The sequence below is a fragment of the Stigmatopora argus genome, chromosome 16, assembly GCF_051989625.1.
Source record: "Stigmatopora argus isolate UIUO_Sarg chromosome 16, RoL_Sarg_1.0, whole genome shotgun sequence".
In the NCBI taxonomy this organism is placed as follows: Eukaryota; Metazoa; Chordata; class Actinopteri; order Syngnathiformes; family Syngnathidae; genus Stigmatopora; species Stigmatopora argus.
Window position 1 is genome coordinate 2,536,076 of NC_135402.1, and position 17,653 is coordinate 2,553,728.

A 17,653-nucleotide genomic window follows, 5' to 3' on the forward strand; every position below is an offset into this window, starting at 1 on the left:
TTCTACATTATCGGATTGTTATTATTATTATAAATAAAGACAGGATCGCCGCATGAAAGTAAGCGTAGTGTTACGTAACATCTAAAATAAAATAAAAGCACTTCCACTGACTCCCACTAAAAAGTCCGCTTACCCTCTTGCAAAAAAAGCTTGATTTAAGCATCAATTATGGTTGTCATGATGAATATTTGACCTAAACAAGTCGATCTTACACTTTATCTCATTCACTCAAGACGAAATGTCATCAGCCCGAGAAGCGCCGACATACGTCTCTATTTTTTTAAGCCTCATTTCACAATTCGAACAGAACTCGACCCAATAGAGGACGCGCTGTCAAAAAAAAGCGAGCGAAACGGGGCGCAAAAAAAAAGTGAGCGGAGAAAAGCCAACATAACCAGCTAACCCTCAAAAAATAAAAAGCATCGCAACATTCCCCTTCCCCAAATCCAAACTCACCCAATGACAAGAACGGTTTGGTTTCCATCATCGAGCGGTTATTACGGTAAATTAGCTCATGCCAGCTGAGACGATCTCGTTGGAGAGTCTTTTTCACGGACGCTTCGGGCACCCCCCCAGACCAGGTGTCCTTGTTGTTGTTGTCGCTGCAGCCCTTCGCCGTCTTCGCGTGGCCTTTTTGAACGTTAAAAAGTGACAGATCGCGGACTAGTCGTCCCGCGGAATAAGGTGTTTCTTTTCTTCTCCTTCTTCTCCTTCTTCTCGCTCACTCCGCCGCCGTAGTGGTCTCCCTCTCTCCCTCCCTCGCTCCCTCGCGTGCTCAAGTCGAACTACCGAATCTGCACTGCGAAGGGACCCTGACGGGGGGGTACTGCGACGGCCCCGCTGCACACAGCAGCGACGCCATGCATCGAAGCCTTTGCGTGAACCCTCAAATAAAACTTCACGGGAAAAAGAGAGAGAGAGAACTACAGAGAGGCAGACGGGGTCCAAAAGAAAATGTTTTTACGCTTGATATCAAAATGGATTTGAAGTTTTCCCCCAAACCGTGAAGGGCCCCTTCCAGCTACTTTTTCCCCCCCTTTACTGCTATTCTTGCTGTTATTCTAACCTGGTCACATCTGTTGAACTGAGACGGTGGGCTCACTACATGCAAGTTTGGATGTGTTAGCTGAAGTCGTTAGCCTATCTTGCGTGGAAGATAGCGGGGGATTAAGTAAATAAACAAAGGAAGGACGCTAGCGAGAGTTTAATTGGATTTTTGTTGCAATTTTCTGCGCGGATGCAGGGGCGGATCTAGGACATTTGGGAGGGGTGGACAAGGCGGGCAGGAAGTGGTGGAGGGGATGCAAATATTTTAAAGTGTGGATCGTGTGGGGATGAGGATGAAGGCCTACGTGATTGGACCAACGTAAAAGAATATGTGGGGAACTTTTTGAGGGGCTACAAATAATTGATGGTGGTGTATGAAAATATGTATCGGTCTGGGGATTATGATGAAGGCCTATTTAATTGGATCGACGTGCATTTTTAGTGACAAAGAACACTCTAGGTACTTATATACCTTGCTTTTGGATTTGAAGTCAAAGTGGGTCATGCTCAAAGTGAAGAAGTTGATATATCATGGAGTTGTATTTTTAAACAAGCATTAGATCAAAGTTGTAAACAATCAAAATGGCGGTACCTTGAAGTTTTGTTAGGGCTGGCTGCAGAATAATTAAAAGTGTAGATGGATGAGGTCTGTTTCTGATCTATAATGTAAGCACATAAATATATTTTGCTGTCATTAAAAAAAGATTTTGGTTCCCAGAGAAGTAGCAAACTAATATTTAGGTCATGAGTATTGTATCACATCTCTGATGGTTGTCGTTGGCTTTTACAGATCAAAATTGACAATTAGTAACTATTTTAAAAGGTAATATAGTCTGGAATTTCTGGGTTGGGGTCGACAAATCTTAATAAAGCCAAGTTATTTGGAAAAAATAATAATCATGGAAAAATTGGAAAACATTTTGGACTCTGGTGAATGCAAGGTTTTTCTTTTTAGGTCTTGGGAAGGTCAAAGGTCATCATAACTGGTTCAAACATAAATGAATCAAATGATTGTCTTCATATGAAGGCATTTGTCCATTTTTTTTTGCATATCAGTAATGTTGAAACCATTTTAATCCACCAGATTAAAGAAAAAAAATCCTAATGGCAATTTTCCTCCCTAACAACAGCAAATTCCGAGTATATTTCAGCTCTATTTTACTTTCACACCAACAAGTAGGTCAATATGGAGTGACTAATTTGCCTGCTGACATTTTTCTCCATTTCACTCAGTACAAATTCAGGTGCATTCAAATTTAAACATCCCATTCTTATGTGTACACCTCAAGGAAATCAAATCTCCACATCCACTAATGTTTGCTTCATTAACTCACTGATCTGCTTACACGGCACAAAAAAAACTGATTTTATTCTCGAAGCAAAAAAAAAAAAAACGAAGAAGTTTGGGCAGATGCACACCACGCCGTCCGTCCCTTCGGCAAAATGCTCAGCAAGCGGCAGCACGTTGCTTTGGAATAAATCTTCCCCACCACTTCACTCTCATTGTTCCGCTTGCTCTATACGTACCAACCATGACAGTTTTGCTCCTAATTTAAAAACGCTTCCATCTTGCTAGCACCTCCTGTCGTTTAAGCCACCAGTCTGCACACGTGCAATAGAAAAAAAGAGCTAAACTGCATTAAAAACGGTTCCTGGCGACGAGCGTGCAGCCGTTAAAGCACTAGAAGGTGTTCGCCGTGTTTATACCGAGGCGTGATGCATAATTAATGCAATGCATGGCGCATCAAAGATCAAAAGGAGCTGATTTAAAATGGGCATCTTTTTTTTTTTTAAACCGACATTCCATCGAGGTGAGCGTGAAGGTAATTTTTGGAATTTGTTGGAAATTAGACTGGATTCATGATCGATTCTTGTGAAAATTGATATAAAGTGTTCTATAGAGAACATAAAAAAGGGGAATTTGTGCCCAATTGATGGAGTTGGGGTAGCCTCGGGCATTTGCGCTCTCTAATGGAAGACAGACGCAACAATCATGTCGGCCTGTGTCTCATCTGTCTGCTAGACTAAGCTATTTACTTCACTTTAAACCCCCTAGAACAGGGGTGTCAAATGTGTCGCCCGGGGGCCGGAAGTGGCCCGCTAGGGGGTCCGATCCAACCTGGCGGACTTTTTTTCTAACTCTAATGTACGTACAGAATGGAAAACTTTCATTTTTTTTGACAAATGCTCAATTTCCATTCGTTCATTCGCCCTTGCCGGCAAAATCGCTCCTTCAATGGCAGCCAATGAGTGAATAAGCAACCTTAAAATGCCCCAAAACCAACAGCAAGTGTCCAAAAAAAAACATGAGGAACCGAAAAATGTACAAGAAGCATCCCGGGAAGTCCCTCCAAATCAATAGAAAATGATCTAAACTTTTCAGGGAGTGACCCATAAGTACTTTTAAGTGGAAGTGAAAAAAAGCAAGTGACCCAAAATGAACTCCTTCCTTGCTATTGACAATGACAGATGTCCAAATCACTTAAACTAGCCACTGACGCTCATCTTTCAGTGCCATTGACAGCCAACAAATTCACCTTTTAGGCCCAAATATAAACTGATCTGGGTTACACGAGATCTAGTTGGTATGAATGTGGCCCGCCAATCAAACGGAGTTTGACCCCCCTGGCCTCGACCTTTCATCCATGAATTCTCTATCATCAAGTCAATCATGAGTGCTGACTTTCTGTTTTAGGATCAAATTAAAACGAAGAGTATAGATGTATATTAAATTTCCGGATTTTCCCCTTTTAAATCAATAATTGTAATTTTTTAATCCCTTTTTTCTGTGTTTTTAGTTCAAAAATCATTTTGTAAAATCTAAAAATATATTTAAAAAAAGCTAAAATAAACTTTTATTTAGATCTATAAAAAACGGAATATTCAGGGCTTTTAATCCAGTTCTTTTAATCCATTTATGTTAAAAAAATCTAAATATTATATCTAAAATGGTCCGGCCCACGTGAAATCGAGTTGACGTTAACGCGGCCCGCAAACCAACCTGAGTCTGACACCCCTGCCTGCTCGAGAGGCTGTTTTGAGTCTTTTTTGTCTTCTTTTAACAGTCTTCCCGTCTATATTTAACTCTCATTGCATTTTCTATTTGCCCCACCCACCCCACTTCTCTCGCCTGGGCTGTCTTAATTCTCCACTTCAAGCAACGGGTTTGGGCCTCAGGGGATGAGAGACCACCACTGTTCTGGTTCACTCTGCTATGGTGGCTCTGACAGACCCTCTGAGCCGCCCCCCCTCCTCATCCTCATCCTCCTCCTCCTCCTCTTTCTCTTTCTCCTTCTCTTAAAGTGGGTGATAAATGACACAAGGGCCTTTTGGTCTCCTTTGTACTTTGACCATTCATGACAAGCTCATCCGTAAAAGTGATTATGGACGTTTTGGTGGCAATGACAATGGTTTCCAATCCGGAGGAATGTACGGTAAAACACACACAGACTTTAAAAGCGGCGGAAAAAAAGATGGATGATTACTTTCAATATTTTGGAGCTTTTGCCAGTCATTATTAAAACAAAACAAAAACAATCATAAATATTCATAGATTGGGTTAGTATGCAATAGTTCAGAAATATTGACACTATTCAATTGTGCCAGAACAAACAAACAAATTTGTTTTCAATATTCCTGCCCTAATTTTTAATATTCAGTGGAATTGTGGGTAAAAATGAATTTAATGTATGATATGCTGATTTTTGAGAATGTTGAACAATGTGCGAACGCCCAAATGGTTCAATTTCAATGCAGTGTTATGTAATTAAAACTGTAACTTAAATAAAACAGCTAAAAAGGACTTACCAATACATTTCAATGATTTTTTTTACTTTGTAAAAATAGATATATCTCGTCTCCTTATTTTCCAATTCTAAATGCCTTTCAAGATAACATATCTGTTCTTTGTTGTGGGTTTTATCGAATAAAATTCCCCCTAAAAATGTGATTAATATTCTAGCGAAACGTATGTTTGCATTTCCCGGCTTGCGCAACTCAGGTGCGACTTATAGTCCGCAAAACTACGGTCGTGGGAATCATCTTTAATGCCGTATTTTTAGACTGCTGTACTTCCCCAAGCCAAGCAATTGCAAATCTGCTTCTGAGTAAACCGGTTTCGCCTAAGGACGAGCTGTGCCAATACAGTCGGTCCAGGGAATGGAATAACTTCAATAATTAATCACCCCCATATCCAGAATTCTTTCCAAAGTGGGGATTTGCATCTGTTCACGAAACGAACAAAACAGCACGAGCGCGTTGGTCTACATTTAAAGGGGCTGCGTAAGCAAACCAACGTAAAATACGATAAAGCGCACGTTTGGCATTTATCGAGCGGTCGTATTATCGATATTATTCGCATGGGTTACCCCGACAATTGGCGTCCGCCGTTGCCGTATGCGGAAAAGTGACCTGGTGGAGGAAGGGTCGTCTGATTTCGACAGACATATTTTCCTCCTCCCACCTCGCTCGCTGGTGCCGATTCTGCCGGAGGGTATTAGCGTGTAAACAGAGCGAGAAGTAGGAAGTTGCAATTACAGAAATGAGATAAGCCTCCAGTGTGGCAAGCTCGGAGACAGGAGACAAAATGAGCCATTATAGGGCAACAATGGACAATGATCTGGATCGAGTCGAATCTGCCAGCTTGGTTGAAAGTGTTCAAAACATGCGTCCGTAGCAGTTTGAACCATTAAAACATGTCCTAAAGAAGACGCAGTTTCTAGTTTTGGGAATCATAGGAAGGATATTTTAAATGCCGGGAAGTAAAGTTGGAAAAATGATGCGTATGAGATTCAGAAATTCAACGAAATTCAGGTAAAGTGTGATTGTTTAAAGTATTATACTTATCAACTTGTACATTTTTCCCGTATTTTATATATTTTTTGATCAATTTAAATGGTGTACGCCATATAACAACTTTTGGACGGGATTTTTTTAAGTACGTTTTTTTGTAAAACCGGTCTGGTTTTATGAAGTTATACTTTTTTTTTTGTATTTTATTCGTTTTTTTTTTTATCATTTCAAATGGTGTACGCCATGAGTGTCAAACTCGGGTTGGTTTTAACGTCAACTTGATTTCACGTAGGCCGAACCATTTTAGATATAATATTTAGATGTTTTTTTAATATATAAATGAATTAAAAGAACTGGATTAAAATCCCTGAATATTCCGTTTTTTATAGATCTAAAACAATGTTTATTTTAGCTTTTTTTAAATATATTTTTAGATTTTACAAAATGATTTTTGAACTAAAAACACAGAAAAATGGATTAAAAAATTACAATTATTGATTTCAAAGGGGGAAAATCAGGAAATGTAATATACATCTATACTCTTCATTTTAATTTGATCCTAAAACAGAAGGTCGGCACTCATGATTTACTTTCCCGGGCCGCACAAAATTATGTGGCGGGCCAGACTTGGCCCCCGGGCCGCCACTTTGACACATGAGGTAGACAGAGCATTTGAGACGAGATTGAGCAATGGGGCGTTTGCTGAGGTGTTAGGCATTGTCCACCCTGAGGGAAAGTCTGGATGGTCACAACACTGGGTTCACATTCCTTAACCCCGGGGTCAGGTCTTTGTCTGAGGGTAGCGCTGAGGCAACTTCCCCTGCGGAAATCAACAAGAGCTGACACCGGAGACCCAGAAGCAGGAAGAGGTACCGTGACGGGACAAACGGAACCACACGTCTTGCCATTTGGGCGCAAACTCCATCTTGTTGAATTGAGATGCTACAGGGCAAAAATTGCTCGCCGCGTTCACCGTGTCAATTCCTGTTAATACTTCCAAGAATATCATGGAAAAAAATTAAACTGTGGCTCGGTGGTCGAGTGAGTAGCATATCGGCCTCACAATCATGAGATCGAGGGCTCAAGCCCGGGTTTGGAATTTGCATGTTTTCCCGGCCGTGCAGGAGTTTTCTCCGGGTACTCCGGTTCTCTCCAACATCCCAAAAACAAACATGGTAGGCTGTTTGAACATTTGAAATTGCCCCTATATAGGAGTGTGTGTCTCAGTGGCGTGACCGGACGTTTCGTCGAAAGACGTTTGGTCGCCGGGTTCGCTCGCTATCAAATTATGGCAGAGTTTACTGTTGATATTTTTATATTAGATATTTAGATATTAAACTCTCTCTCTCATGATTATAATTTTGAATGCTGGTTTCAACAGTAACAACCCGGCGACCAAACGTCCGTTCTACCAAACGTCCTTTCGACCAAACGTCCGTTCGACCAAACGTCCGTTCGACCAAACGTCCGTTCGACCAAACGTCCGTTCGACCAAACGTCCATTCTACCAAACGTTCATTCTACCAAACGTCATTCATTTTTAAATATGACTTGGGCAGAATCATTTCTGAGGGACATTGTCCACAGGTGAGAATCCCTCGAATAGGAACGTCTCAGAAAGTGGACACACATCATTCTTTAATAGTGTACTAAAGTGAAATGGGTTACACTCAAATGGACAGCGTAATAAATCTGATTGGTACTTGGCAGAAGCTGGTTTTACGGCCAAGGAGAATTGCTATTCTCGCAGAGCATATTTTTACTCCCAAGTGAGTCCAGCCAGCATCATCGTATTGTGATGAAATTGCCAAAGACGGCAGATTACGACGCTGAATTACGGGATGTCTTTTGAAACGTCTTGTCAAGCCTTTTTTAAAAACATTTCTTCATCAGTTCATCATCAGATAACATTAAATACAACATTTCAAAACAAACCATGATCAGCTTCAAGTTGAATTATCACCAAGGTAGTGTTGCGACGTGTATCGTAAAAGTCATAAATCAAAGATAAATAACGCTTTACCTTTGGGATGTCCTGTGGTCATTTTCAAATCCAATAAAGTTTTTTTTCTTTAAATGGAACCTTTCATAAATATGACAAACTTGGCTGTCGCACGCAGTACATCGGGAAGGGAGTTGTACAACACTGTTGGACTTCAGCTGGGTAAACATTTCCCACTGAGGCCAGAAATCTTATGTACACATGGGGGCACCGCACACATTTAGTGAGGCGGGGGGGTGGCAAACCAGGCCAAAATATGGAATATGGGAAATGCGGCAGAAGGAATGAAGCCAGACATTTGCCGGCTTTAAGCCACTCCTCCACTTTAAGCCACTCCCGATTCCCTGGGAGGGAAATGGACTCGATGGTCCTTGAGGAGACGGATGACGTCTATCTTCTCATCAACTAGGACCGACAGTTGTCCACGTACCCCCTTTGAGGCCTGTGTACATGTCAGTGCTTTGGCTAGAAGGAGACCAATCGTGAGATTTGTCTCATTTCTGACAAGATAAATGAGAATATTACCAGGAAAATCAATTCCCTGAGAAATAAGCATCCTTAAACACATCTGTGAATGGGCGTAATAGTTGGTTCCAGCACCCCCTCGCGACTCTTGAGAATAAGCGGTTCTGAAAATGACTCACTCAGTATTGACAAGACTCTATTTCAAGGGTGTCAGACTCGGATTGGTTCGCGGGCCGCTTTAACGTCAACTTGATTTCACGTGGGCCGGACCATTTTAGATATAATATTTAGATTTATTTTTTTATAAATGGATTAAAAGAACTGGATTAAAAGCCCTGAATATTCAGTTTTTTATAGATCTAAAACAATGTTTATTTTAGCATTTTTTATATATTTTTAGATTTTACAAAATGATTTTTGAACTAAAAACACAGAAAAATGGATGAAAAATTACAATTAATGATTTAAAAGGGAGAAAATCAAGAAATTTCATATACATCTATACTCTTCATTTTAATTTGATCCTAAAACAGAAAGTCGGCACTCATCATTTACTTTCCCGGGCCACACAAAATGATGCGGTGGGCCATATTTGGCCCCCGGGCCGCCACTTTGACACACATGCTCTATTTGTTACTTCAATACATCTCCATCGACTGACTCTAGTTTTCAGCCCTAACTTGCAAATGCATCTCGACAAGGTCCAACTATGTTTTTTTAAATACACTTTTATACTACATTATGTCAAATCTCAAATGCTTTAAAAAAAAATCCCCACTTTGAACTCTATCCAATCACTGTCAAAGCGCCCGTCCTTCACACATGTACTGCAAGTGTAAGGCTGAAAGTGTGTGTGTCTGTGAATGTGACTGTGTGTGTGTGTGTGTGTGTGTGTGTCTGGGCCACACTCTGAATTTGATTTACAACTGTTCTCACACACTCCCCCTCCGTCTGTCTGCTGGTCAACTGCCACGGTGAAGGCGGGCGGATACAATAGCCAACTACTAAGTGTCATAAATCTGGAAGCTTCCTACCACTGTCTTCCACTTCAAGGGGAAGCCTGTCCTGTTGCAAATGTGATTAACCCTCTTCCTCTTGTCCTCTTGTCCTCTGTCCTCAGTCTCCACCCCCCTCACCCAAGTACACACCCTTCCATACCTCGGTCCTTTTCTCTTGAAAACAAATCTGCCTCAAATTTCCTGCTCAACTCCAAGGCAAAACTATGGCAAATTCAATCAATCGATCTCGGGTATCTCGTCTCGGGCGGAGCGACCGGAGCGATTGAATGCAGATTATATCATTTATGAGTCGTGAATCAAAAGAGAAGAAGCAAATTCGAGTAAAAACGGAAGATCCCTCGGTCGAAAAAGTCGGGAAAGAATTTCAAGCATTGGATCGGAAAAAAAACTTGGAAGAAAAGACGGTCGGCCAATGTGGAGCACGAAAAGCTAACTTTGTGCAGAGATTTGCATGTCATTGCAAAGCTGACTTTGTAGTGGGTTCCAACTCGCAAAGCTGCGTTCACAAACGACGTTTTTGCAACAAATTGAGTGACTTACCTCGTCTTTGCGTTTTCTTTGACTTGAACTTGGAGAGTTTGGACTGAGTTGCTCACATTTGCGCCACGCCAAGAGATTCATCTGATAAAAAAAAATACAAACGTTCATTCATATGACAATAACATAACCATAATTATATAACTATATATATATAAATTATATAAAATTGTATAATCAAAACACAAACATCTTTTTTGTGCACTATGTGATGAAAGCTTTAAATCTCATTATAGTTGTATGATGACAATAAAAGCATTCAACTGTGTCAAAATAAAACACTAATGTCATTATACATGTAGAAAACAAATTTGGCATCCAAATCTGCCAATTTTTTTTTACCATTTAATTCTACCCAAAACAATGAATGCAGCAACACCCATTTTTTTCAGCAATTCTAGTGATGACATCACAACCAGAATTGAGGATCATGTCCTGCTTTTTAGTAAACGTTGACAAACTGATAATACAAAGGATTGACTGTCACTTTTAAGATAGGGAAAATCACCTAAAATATATTATCCTTATCAATTGATATTGCAAAATTGAATAACAAAATTTAAAAGCATCACACCGACCGTCCATCATCTACTATAATACCAATAATATTAATACAAAAAACCAACAACACATGCTAAAAACTAGCTTAATAAATAAAATATGACAAGAAATGAAGACAATTATTACAAATTTGCTGACGCTTAGTCTTAATAATCTCCTATAAGATAATTCTAAAAGTTAATTCTCCCAACATTCACTCAGCCTCATTTTTAACACTAAAAAAATGTCCTAAATCCAATAACTACATCAAATCCTCAATCCATAACTCAGTTCCTCCCCCAAAAAACTCATAACTAATCCAGTAGCAACATCAATGAACTCCATCCACAACACCTGTTTGATGGCGCCTCCGGGAGCCATTCAGCAAGCAGTTTGTTTCTTTTATTTATGTTTGTCAGTTACAGAAGGAAATAAATAAATGACAAAGTGCCACTTCTTCATGCAAATCGCATTTCACAGGGATGTGGCGTCCCGCCACGCTCGCTCGCTTGACAGCCCGCAGCTCCGATGGCGGCGCAAATGACACTGCAAAGGCTTAATAAGAGTGATTTTCTCAGTAATAATAATGCGATTGTGCACACTTTGCCACAAGTATAAAAAAAAGGCCACGTGAATAAGAAAGGGTTTTTTTTGCATTAAAGCGGAGACAATCAAAGACTTACTAAGGCCCGCCCCTTTTTACCGTAGATTACATGGCTGGCACGGGACATCTTTACTGGTGAACTACATTCACCAATGTGAGTGTTTAAAGTATCATACTTGTCAACTTATACATTTTTCCCGTATTTTATGCATTTTTTGATCAATTTAAATGGTGTACGCCATATAACAAATTTTGGACGGGATTCTTTTAAGTATGTTTTTTGTAAAACCGGTCTGGTTTTATCAACTTATACATTTTTTCTGTATTTTATTCGTTTTTTGATCATTTCAAATGGTGTACGCCAAGTGTGTCGGACTCGGGTTGTTTCGCGGGCCGCTTTAACGTCAACTTGATTTCACGTTACATTTTAGATATATTATTTAGATTTTTTTTTAAATAAATGGATTAAAAGAACTGGATTAAAAGCCCTGAATATTCAGTTTTTTATAGATCTAAAACAAAGTTTATTTTATCTTTTTTTAATATATTTTTAGATTTTACTAAATGATTTTTGATTACAAACAGAAAAATTGATTTAAAAAATGACAATTATTGATTTAAAAGGGGGAAAATCAGGAAATTTAACATACATCTATACTCTTCATATTAATTTGATCCTAAAACAGAAAGTTGGCACTCATGATTTACTTTCCCGGGCCACACTAAATGATGCGACGGGCCAGATTTGGCCCCAGGGCCGCCACTTTGACACATGTGGTCATATAACAACTTTTGGACGGGATTTTTGTAAGTACGTTTTTTTGAAAAAACGGTCTATTTTTACCCATTTTGGCTGTAATCCGGATCATCTCAGTCACTGGTCGCAGACTAAAACATCATCGTCGATTGCTAATATTATCATGCATTAACCATTGTATGCGCACGCGAATTCCCGTTTCACACGCCGCCTTTTCACTATATAAATATAGCGTGTCAGCAAGCAATGTACTTAGGCAGTCCAGCTGTCAGCGTCATACAGCGACATCTACAGAATCTTAAATTTAGTTCATCCTGATTGGGCACCCCGTCCACTTTGGAGAAAATGTTCGACTTTTAAGTGCGCCCTATGTGAGTAAATATGTGCCGCGTTTGTATGGTTTATTATTACTTAATAAGGAGAATTGCATTCATTAATAAGGGGAGCAGACAGGTATGCACTGGCCACTCGGCACCAAGGAGGTCAGCACCCTATCTACGAAGGCACTTGGCTCTCCACGGGGGGGCGAGATATCTTTTTACGAGAGCCCCCCGTTTTCTGGACGGTGACTAATGAAGCCAGCCGGGCGACAAGTACAGATGAGCGGCCTCGGGTCTGCTTTGGGTCGCGTCGCCCCGCGGCTAATGACAGCGACTGGCGGACTCCTGCCTCGGCAAGTTTTGAAAGCGGAGCCTCAACATGTTTTGTTATTTTTTTGTAGCCACCCCGATGGCACTTCAAGTGCCTCCAAACTCCGAATTAAATTGTGAATGAGCACAAACATGAAACATTAACACGAACGGGAGGAGCATCGCTAATTAAATGCCACATTTCGTGTGAGGAAAAATGCCACTTCTATTTTGTTTGTAGATGAAACGTTGGTTTCGCGGGCGCAAACAAAAGAAAATAATAAAACGTGTCATTTTTCGTAACAAATTGTAAACAGTTGATGTTTGAATCGGGGTTGGGTTTGCAAAAAATGTCAAACAACAAAGCCTAGCTAGAATATTCAGGATTACTGTGCTAGAAACAAAAAACTAAAGCAGCGCGCAGTTATTTATAGGCAACACGGGCACCGAGAAGTCTGCAATTAATTCATCAGTGTTTACTATGTTTGTGTGAGCAATTACATGTACATAATAAGCACAATGCATAGAAAAACTGTTGATTAAATACAAAAAACAAAAAGTTAATTGCTTCAAGACCTTTAGAATGACATTATTTTAATCTACATACCGATTTATAAGCAAATATACTTATAAATAAATGCTCTGCCAAAGGCTAGGTCAAAATAGACCCAACATTTTAACAGTTATGGACTAACAATACCATCTTTATTTTATTTTTTTCTCAGTTTCTGTCTGCCTATTTTTTCATGGCTTTTGCAAGGGGGTTTTGTCCTTTAAAGTGCATATTTCTAAATATATCTAGTTTCCTAGAGAGGCAAAAAAGAGTGTTTTTATTCTTTCATTCCTCCCCCACCCAACCTGAAGTGCTTATAGCTCAACACCAAGGATGAGAGAGAATATTTAATTCGGAGCGATAAAAAATATATATATATATTTAAAACTATATATATATATTGAATACGTACGTATCCAAGGAGGTCACAACATACTTCTTTTACTCTTGTGCTCACCTCCTGGGTGCACAGACAGTATTATTATTATTTTCATCCTTTCTTCTGGAAACAATCAAATAAGAAATGGCAAAGCCTTTCATAAAAAATGATGATCAAAAGTGTTACTTGCATAATTTATCCCCCTTCAGATGTTAATTAGCTCGAAGAATTCCAAGCCTTTCTAGTCGCTCTGCCCTGTAAATTACTTTTGAAATCCATCCATTATTTCAAAAAATATATGTTATTGAAGATGTATATTTAAGAGCCTCGTGATGTCTGCCTCACAGTGCTAGAATCGCGAGTTTGATTCCAGGTGGGCGGAGTTTGCACGGTCTCCTTAGGCTTGCGTGGGTTTTCTCCGGGTATTCCGGTTTCCTCCCACATCCCAAAAACATGCATGCTAAGCTAATTAAACATTCTCAATTGCCCCGAATTGCGAACTAAGAGTAATTGGTTGTTTGCGTCCTCGCCCCCTGGGATTGGCTGACCACCGATTAAGGCACAGGTCTGAAAGCGGTGGCCCGCGGGCCAAATCTGGCCCACCGCATCATTTTGTGCGGCCCGAGAAAGTGCCGTTTTCCCGTTTTATGATAAAATTCAAGTAAAGATTACAAATGTATAGGAAATATTTCCTGTGTTTTTCCTGTTTAAATCAATAATGGCAGAATATTTGTACTGTAATTTGAAAATTGGTCACCACGATCGAAAAAAATGCCAAATCATTCATGGATTAATTTCGGCGCTCCAGATAAAATTGAGTTTGACACCCCTGGATTAAGTGTATCCTTCACCTGGTGCCCGTAATGAGCCGGGATCGGCTCCGGCACCCCCCACGGTCAAAAAATTAAATGAATGAATGCCTGTCTTCTCATTGTTAATGTGGATAAGACTGTATAAATAAGAGCATAGTAGCATAGTCGCACTTTCAAGGCACCAAAATCCCACGTTGGAACACATGGAAAATCCCTTCAAAGTATGACAGAAGACATAAAATGGAGCATGAAAAGTAACGCCGATGAATAAAGAAAGCGCAGACAAGGCGCTGTCTGCAGAGGTGGAGGTGCCTAGTAAAAACCTGATACCACATACTGTTCAGTATGCATACGCTTCTGGAAAGAGTGTCTTTTTTACTCCCCCCACACGGGCTCGTGAAAATAGATTTTTGGGGAAGGAAGGAGAAAAGAAAACGGAGCAGGCCTCACACTGGGAACTTTTGACAGGCGGGTAATTCACGCTAGCATTTGCGCATAACTCAAACAAAATATGAGCGGTGTGGCCACCCAATGGCGTCTTTGGCCCTACAATTATGAGGCCAAATGATGCATAGAGTTTCATAAAGTACATGAATTTGCACTTGATACACTTTGTAGCTTAGGGCTTTCCTGCTGAGTTTGAATAAATAAACCTAAAAGAGTAGAGGCTTCTATTTTTGTTGATTTTTTTGGATTTCCTACTCTTTGCACAGTTGGAAGTGTGACACATTAGGGACGTAATTATGCCGAGATGGATGGCTCGGTCCTGTTTCTGGCTATATATAATGTCCTTTAAGTACCTAAATAAAAGAAGATAGATTTCAAATTTAATCTGATTATTGTTTATAAATCCATAACAAAATACAAAATGAGTACTTTTGATAGGGTTTGCAGAATAAAAAGTTCACAATAACATGAATACACCTGGAATATTTATGTGACCACTTATCCATGTTGACTAGTAGTTTATTTATTACTTATTTATTGATCATTTATCTATCATTATTATTTATTGATGATCTATCTGTTCATTCGTTTGTTTGTTGTTGTTATTTGTCCACTTCCCTGCTTATTTATGTTGTTGACTACTTATTTATTACTGGTTTATTCAGTGGCGGGCCGTCAGGGCCTTCAAGGCCTTCTCTGCTGGCCTAAGAAATATCGGAATTATATATTATATTTTGTCCATCAATACTTATTAAATAATTCCAAATTGTCTGTTAGCATCCTTTGCTATTCTCCCTGGTTGCACTGCTTCCAAATGTGTGTTTTCATATTGAAGCATTTAACCAATCACATTTCAGCTATTATTTGTTGCCAGGGTCAGAAATCTGCCTCAAGGCCTTCACAATCAGTCCTGCAGGCTCTGCTGCATTAAACAAGCGTCGATAAGACTGTTGCTTTAACCAGTCAGATTTCGAGTTGGCAACACCACAATGCCTTCTCGCAGGCGGAGGGATATGTCATGGCTTTCACCAACTATGATTGGCTGGCTAGTGATTAGCCAGAACTACCAAACTGTATCTGGAGCGAGCTGCACAAGCAAATATATTTTTGTGTTGATTTAAAGCCATTTTCAAGACGGACTTTTCAAGAAAAAAAAGCTGGACATCATTAAGAAAGGTGGGACACCTCCAAAGCAAGCAAGCCTGTCGCAACCGGGAGCGAACATTTTCAGCACTGAATCGAATAAAAACGTATGCCAGAAATACGAAAGGACAGGCTCGACTTTCAGCATTAGCTTCAATGGCGATAGAAAAGAAGGAAGAAAGAAAGGAGGATGGATATTGTGTACAGTTAAAAAGGATTTTTGGTGAGAAAAATATGGCTATATTCCTAAATAATATTTAAATTGTACGAGGTTATTATTGATGCTTTTTTATGTGTCGCAGCTGTAACTGCAGTAGAGGTTTTTTAGCCATAAAATAGTTTTTGAGGGTTGGATTGATTCCGATAGAAGGCGCTACTAGAAAATGCACGGACCGACCGCCACTGGGTTTAATGATGATTTATTTGTCTGTTTGATTGTTGTTGTTATTTGAAGCTTTAAATCTCATACTTGTATAATGACAATAAAAGCATTCAATTCAATTCAAAGCATCACAAAAACACTAGAAATTAAGAAACTTAATCCAGAGATTGCGAGCAAATGTACACTTTAAATTACAAAAAGAAAACCCAAACATAAAACAGTGGCACACGCCGTTTAAGTCCAATTTGTATCAGCTCATGTGAAGTGTCCCACATCCAAACCTCTTTGTGTTCTAGTCATCAACTTTTATAACTTTGGCTTTGAACTCTCCTTTGATAGCGCGCTCGTATTCAAGCCGCCTTTAAGTATGCACAATATAATAGACGCTGCTGTTGTTATACCGTATCTGTACTGTGTGTATCTTTGACCGGGCCCGGTAGCACTTCAAATGCGGGGCCGTCTTTGTTTTTGTTGTGTAAATCGGAGTGTGAAAAGGTGGCAAACAATAAGCTATATTTATGTCTCGGTGTTGCACAAACACAAACGTGTCTTCCGTTTTTTATATCTGGACCGGAGTAGTTGTTTTTCTCACTATTTTTTTTTTCTTTTTTGTGTTATTGCTTTAGTTCTAAAGTTAAAATAAAAAAAAAAAGCTTGCGTTGCATTGTAAAGTCCCAACGGACGAAGAGATAAAATCCCTTCCTCAGTCTTGGGGGGGTTCTGTGAAGGTAGTAAGAGTTTTTTTTTCCTTTTTTTTTTCTTTTGCTTTCACAGCTCCAGGCACTAAAAGGGATTCCTCTGCCCATCCTCCCCTCGGATTGGTTCCCCTCCGCCTTCCCCCCATTCCACTTCCCTCCGAGTACCACCATAAGCTGATCGGAACAAGGTGTGAGAGTTTAGGAGGGACTGTGGAAGGAAGCGTGCCATCGAAAATGGGCTCTTTCGGGTATACCCAAACGTTTGAAAATGTATTTAGCGGTACGAACGAGGGAATACGCGCTGGAGAATAGCGCGCGTGCAGCACGAGTGTGAAAGGGTGTGCAGGGAAGTGTTAAAAACAAACATGCAGAAGTAGAAGTGACCATATGGGCTTTTTGGGTATATTGGGAGAACAATGACTTTTGACGTTTAGGTTAGGTTAGGACTTTATTTCATCCCGTATTGGGGAAATGTCTTGGTTGCAGTAGCAAGACAGACACAAGACACAGAAGACACTGTAGACCTAGTAAAAAAAACGGGTGTGCCTCATATTTCTGATGTGGATTGTATGGAGATGCAGATTTAATGCTTTATATTACGCTCCCTTCAACATGTCTTTACCAAAATCATTTTATATGTGTTGTATTGTAGTTGGAGTTCACATACAGAATTGAGGGGTGAATACTATTGGTACTAAAATAAAAAAAATAAAAAATGGAAAAATCTGTGCTAAAATATGACTTTCTAATCACTCAAAGTAGTTCATAAGCAATGTATATTGGTTTCATTGTTATTATTGTTACATTCTTTTTCAAAATGTTTGAATTAAATGCCTTTATTGTCATTA

At 39.7% G+C, this 17,653-nt stretch overlaps 1 protein-coding gene across 6 annotated transcripts in view; it reads right to left on the bottom strand.

Moving 5' to 3' along the window:
- rxraa (retinoid X receptor, alpha a) overlaps window positions 1-17,653 on the bottom strand; it is a 112,216-nt gene that overhangs the window by 70,664 nt on the left and 23,899 nt on the right. For 2 of the 6 annotated variants that reach the window (XM_077623155.1, XM_077623156.1), the window contains exons 2-3: window positions 9,865-9,945; window positions 1,640-1,706 (exon numbers count right to left, since the gene is read on the bottom strand). The exons of 1 other annotated variant lie outside the window; for it this stretch is intronic. In XM_077623155.1, coding sequence (XP_077479281.1) covers window positions 1,640-1,706; window positions 9,865-9,945 — 148 coding nt within the window. Of the gene's footprint in view, window positions 1-456; window positions 916-1,639; window positions 1,707-7,861; window positions 7,899-9,864; window positions 9,946-17,653 lie in introns of those variants that run through there. 3 more of the 6 variants (XM_077623158.1, XM_077623157.1, XM_077623159.1) reach the window with 3 other exon arrangements.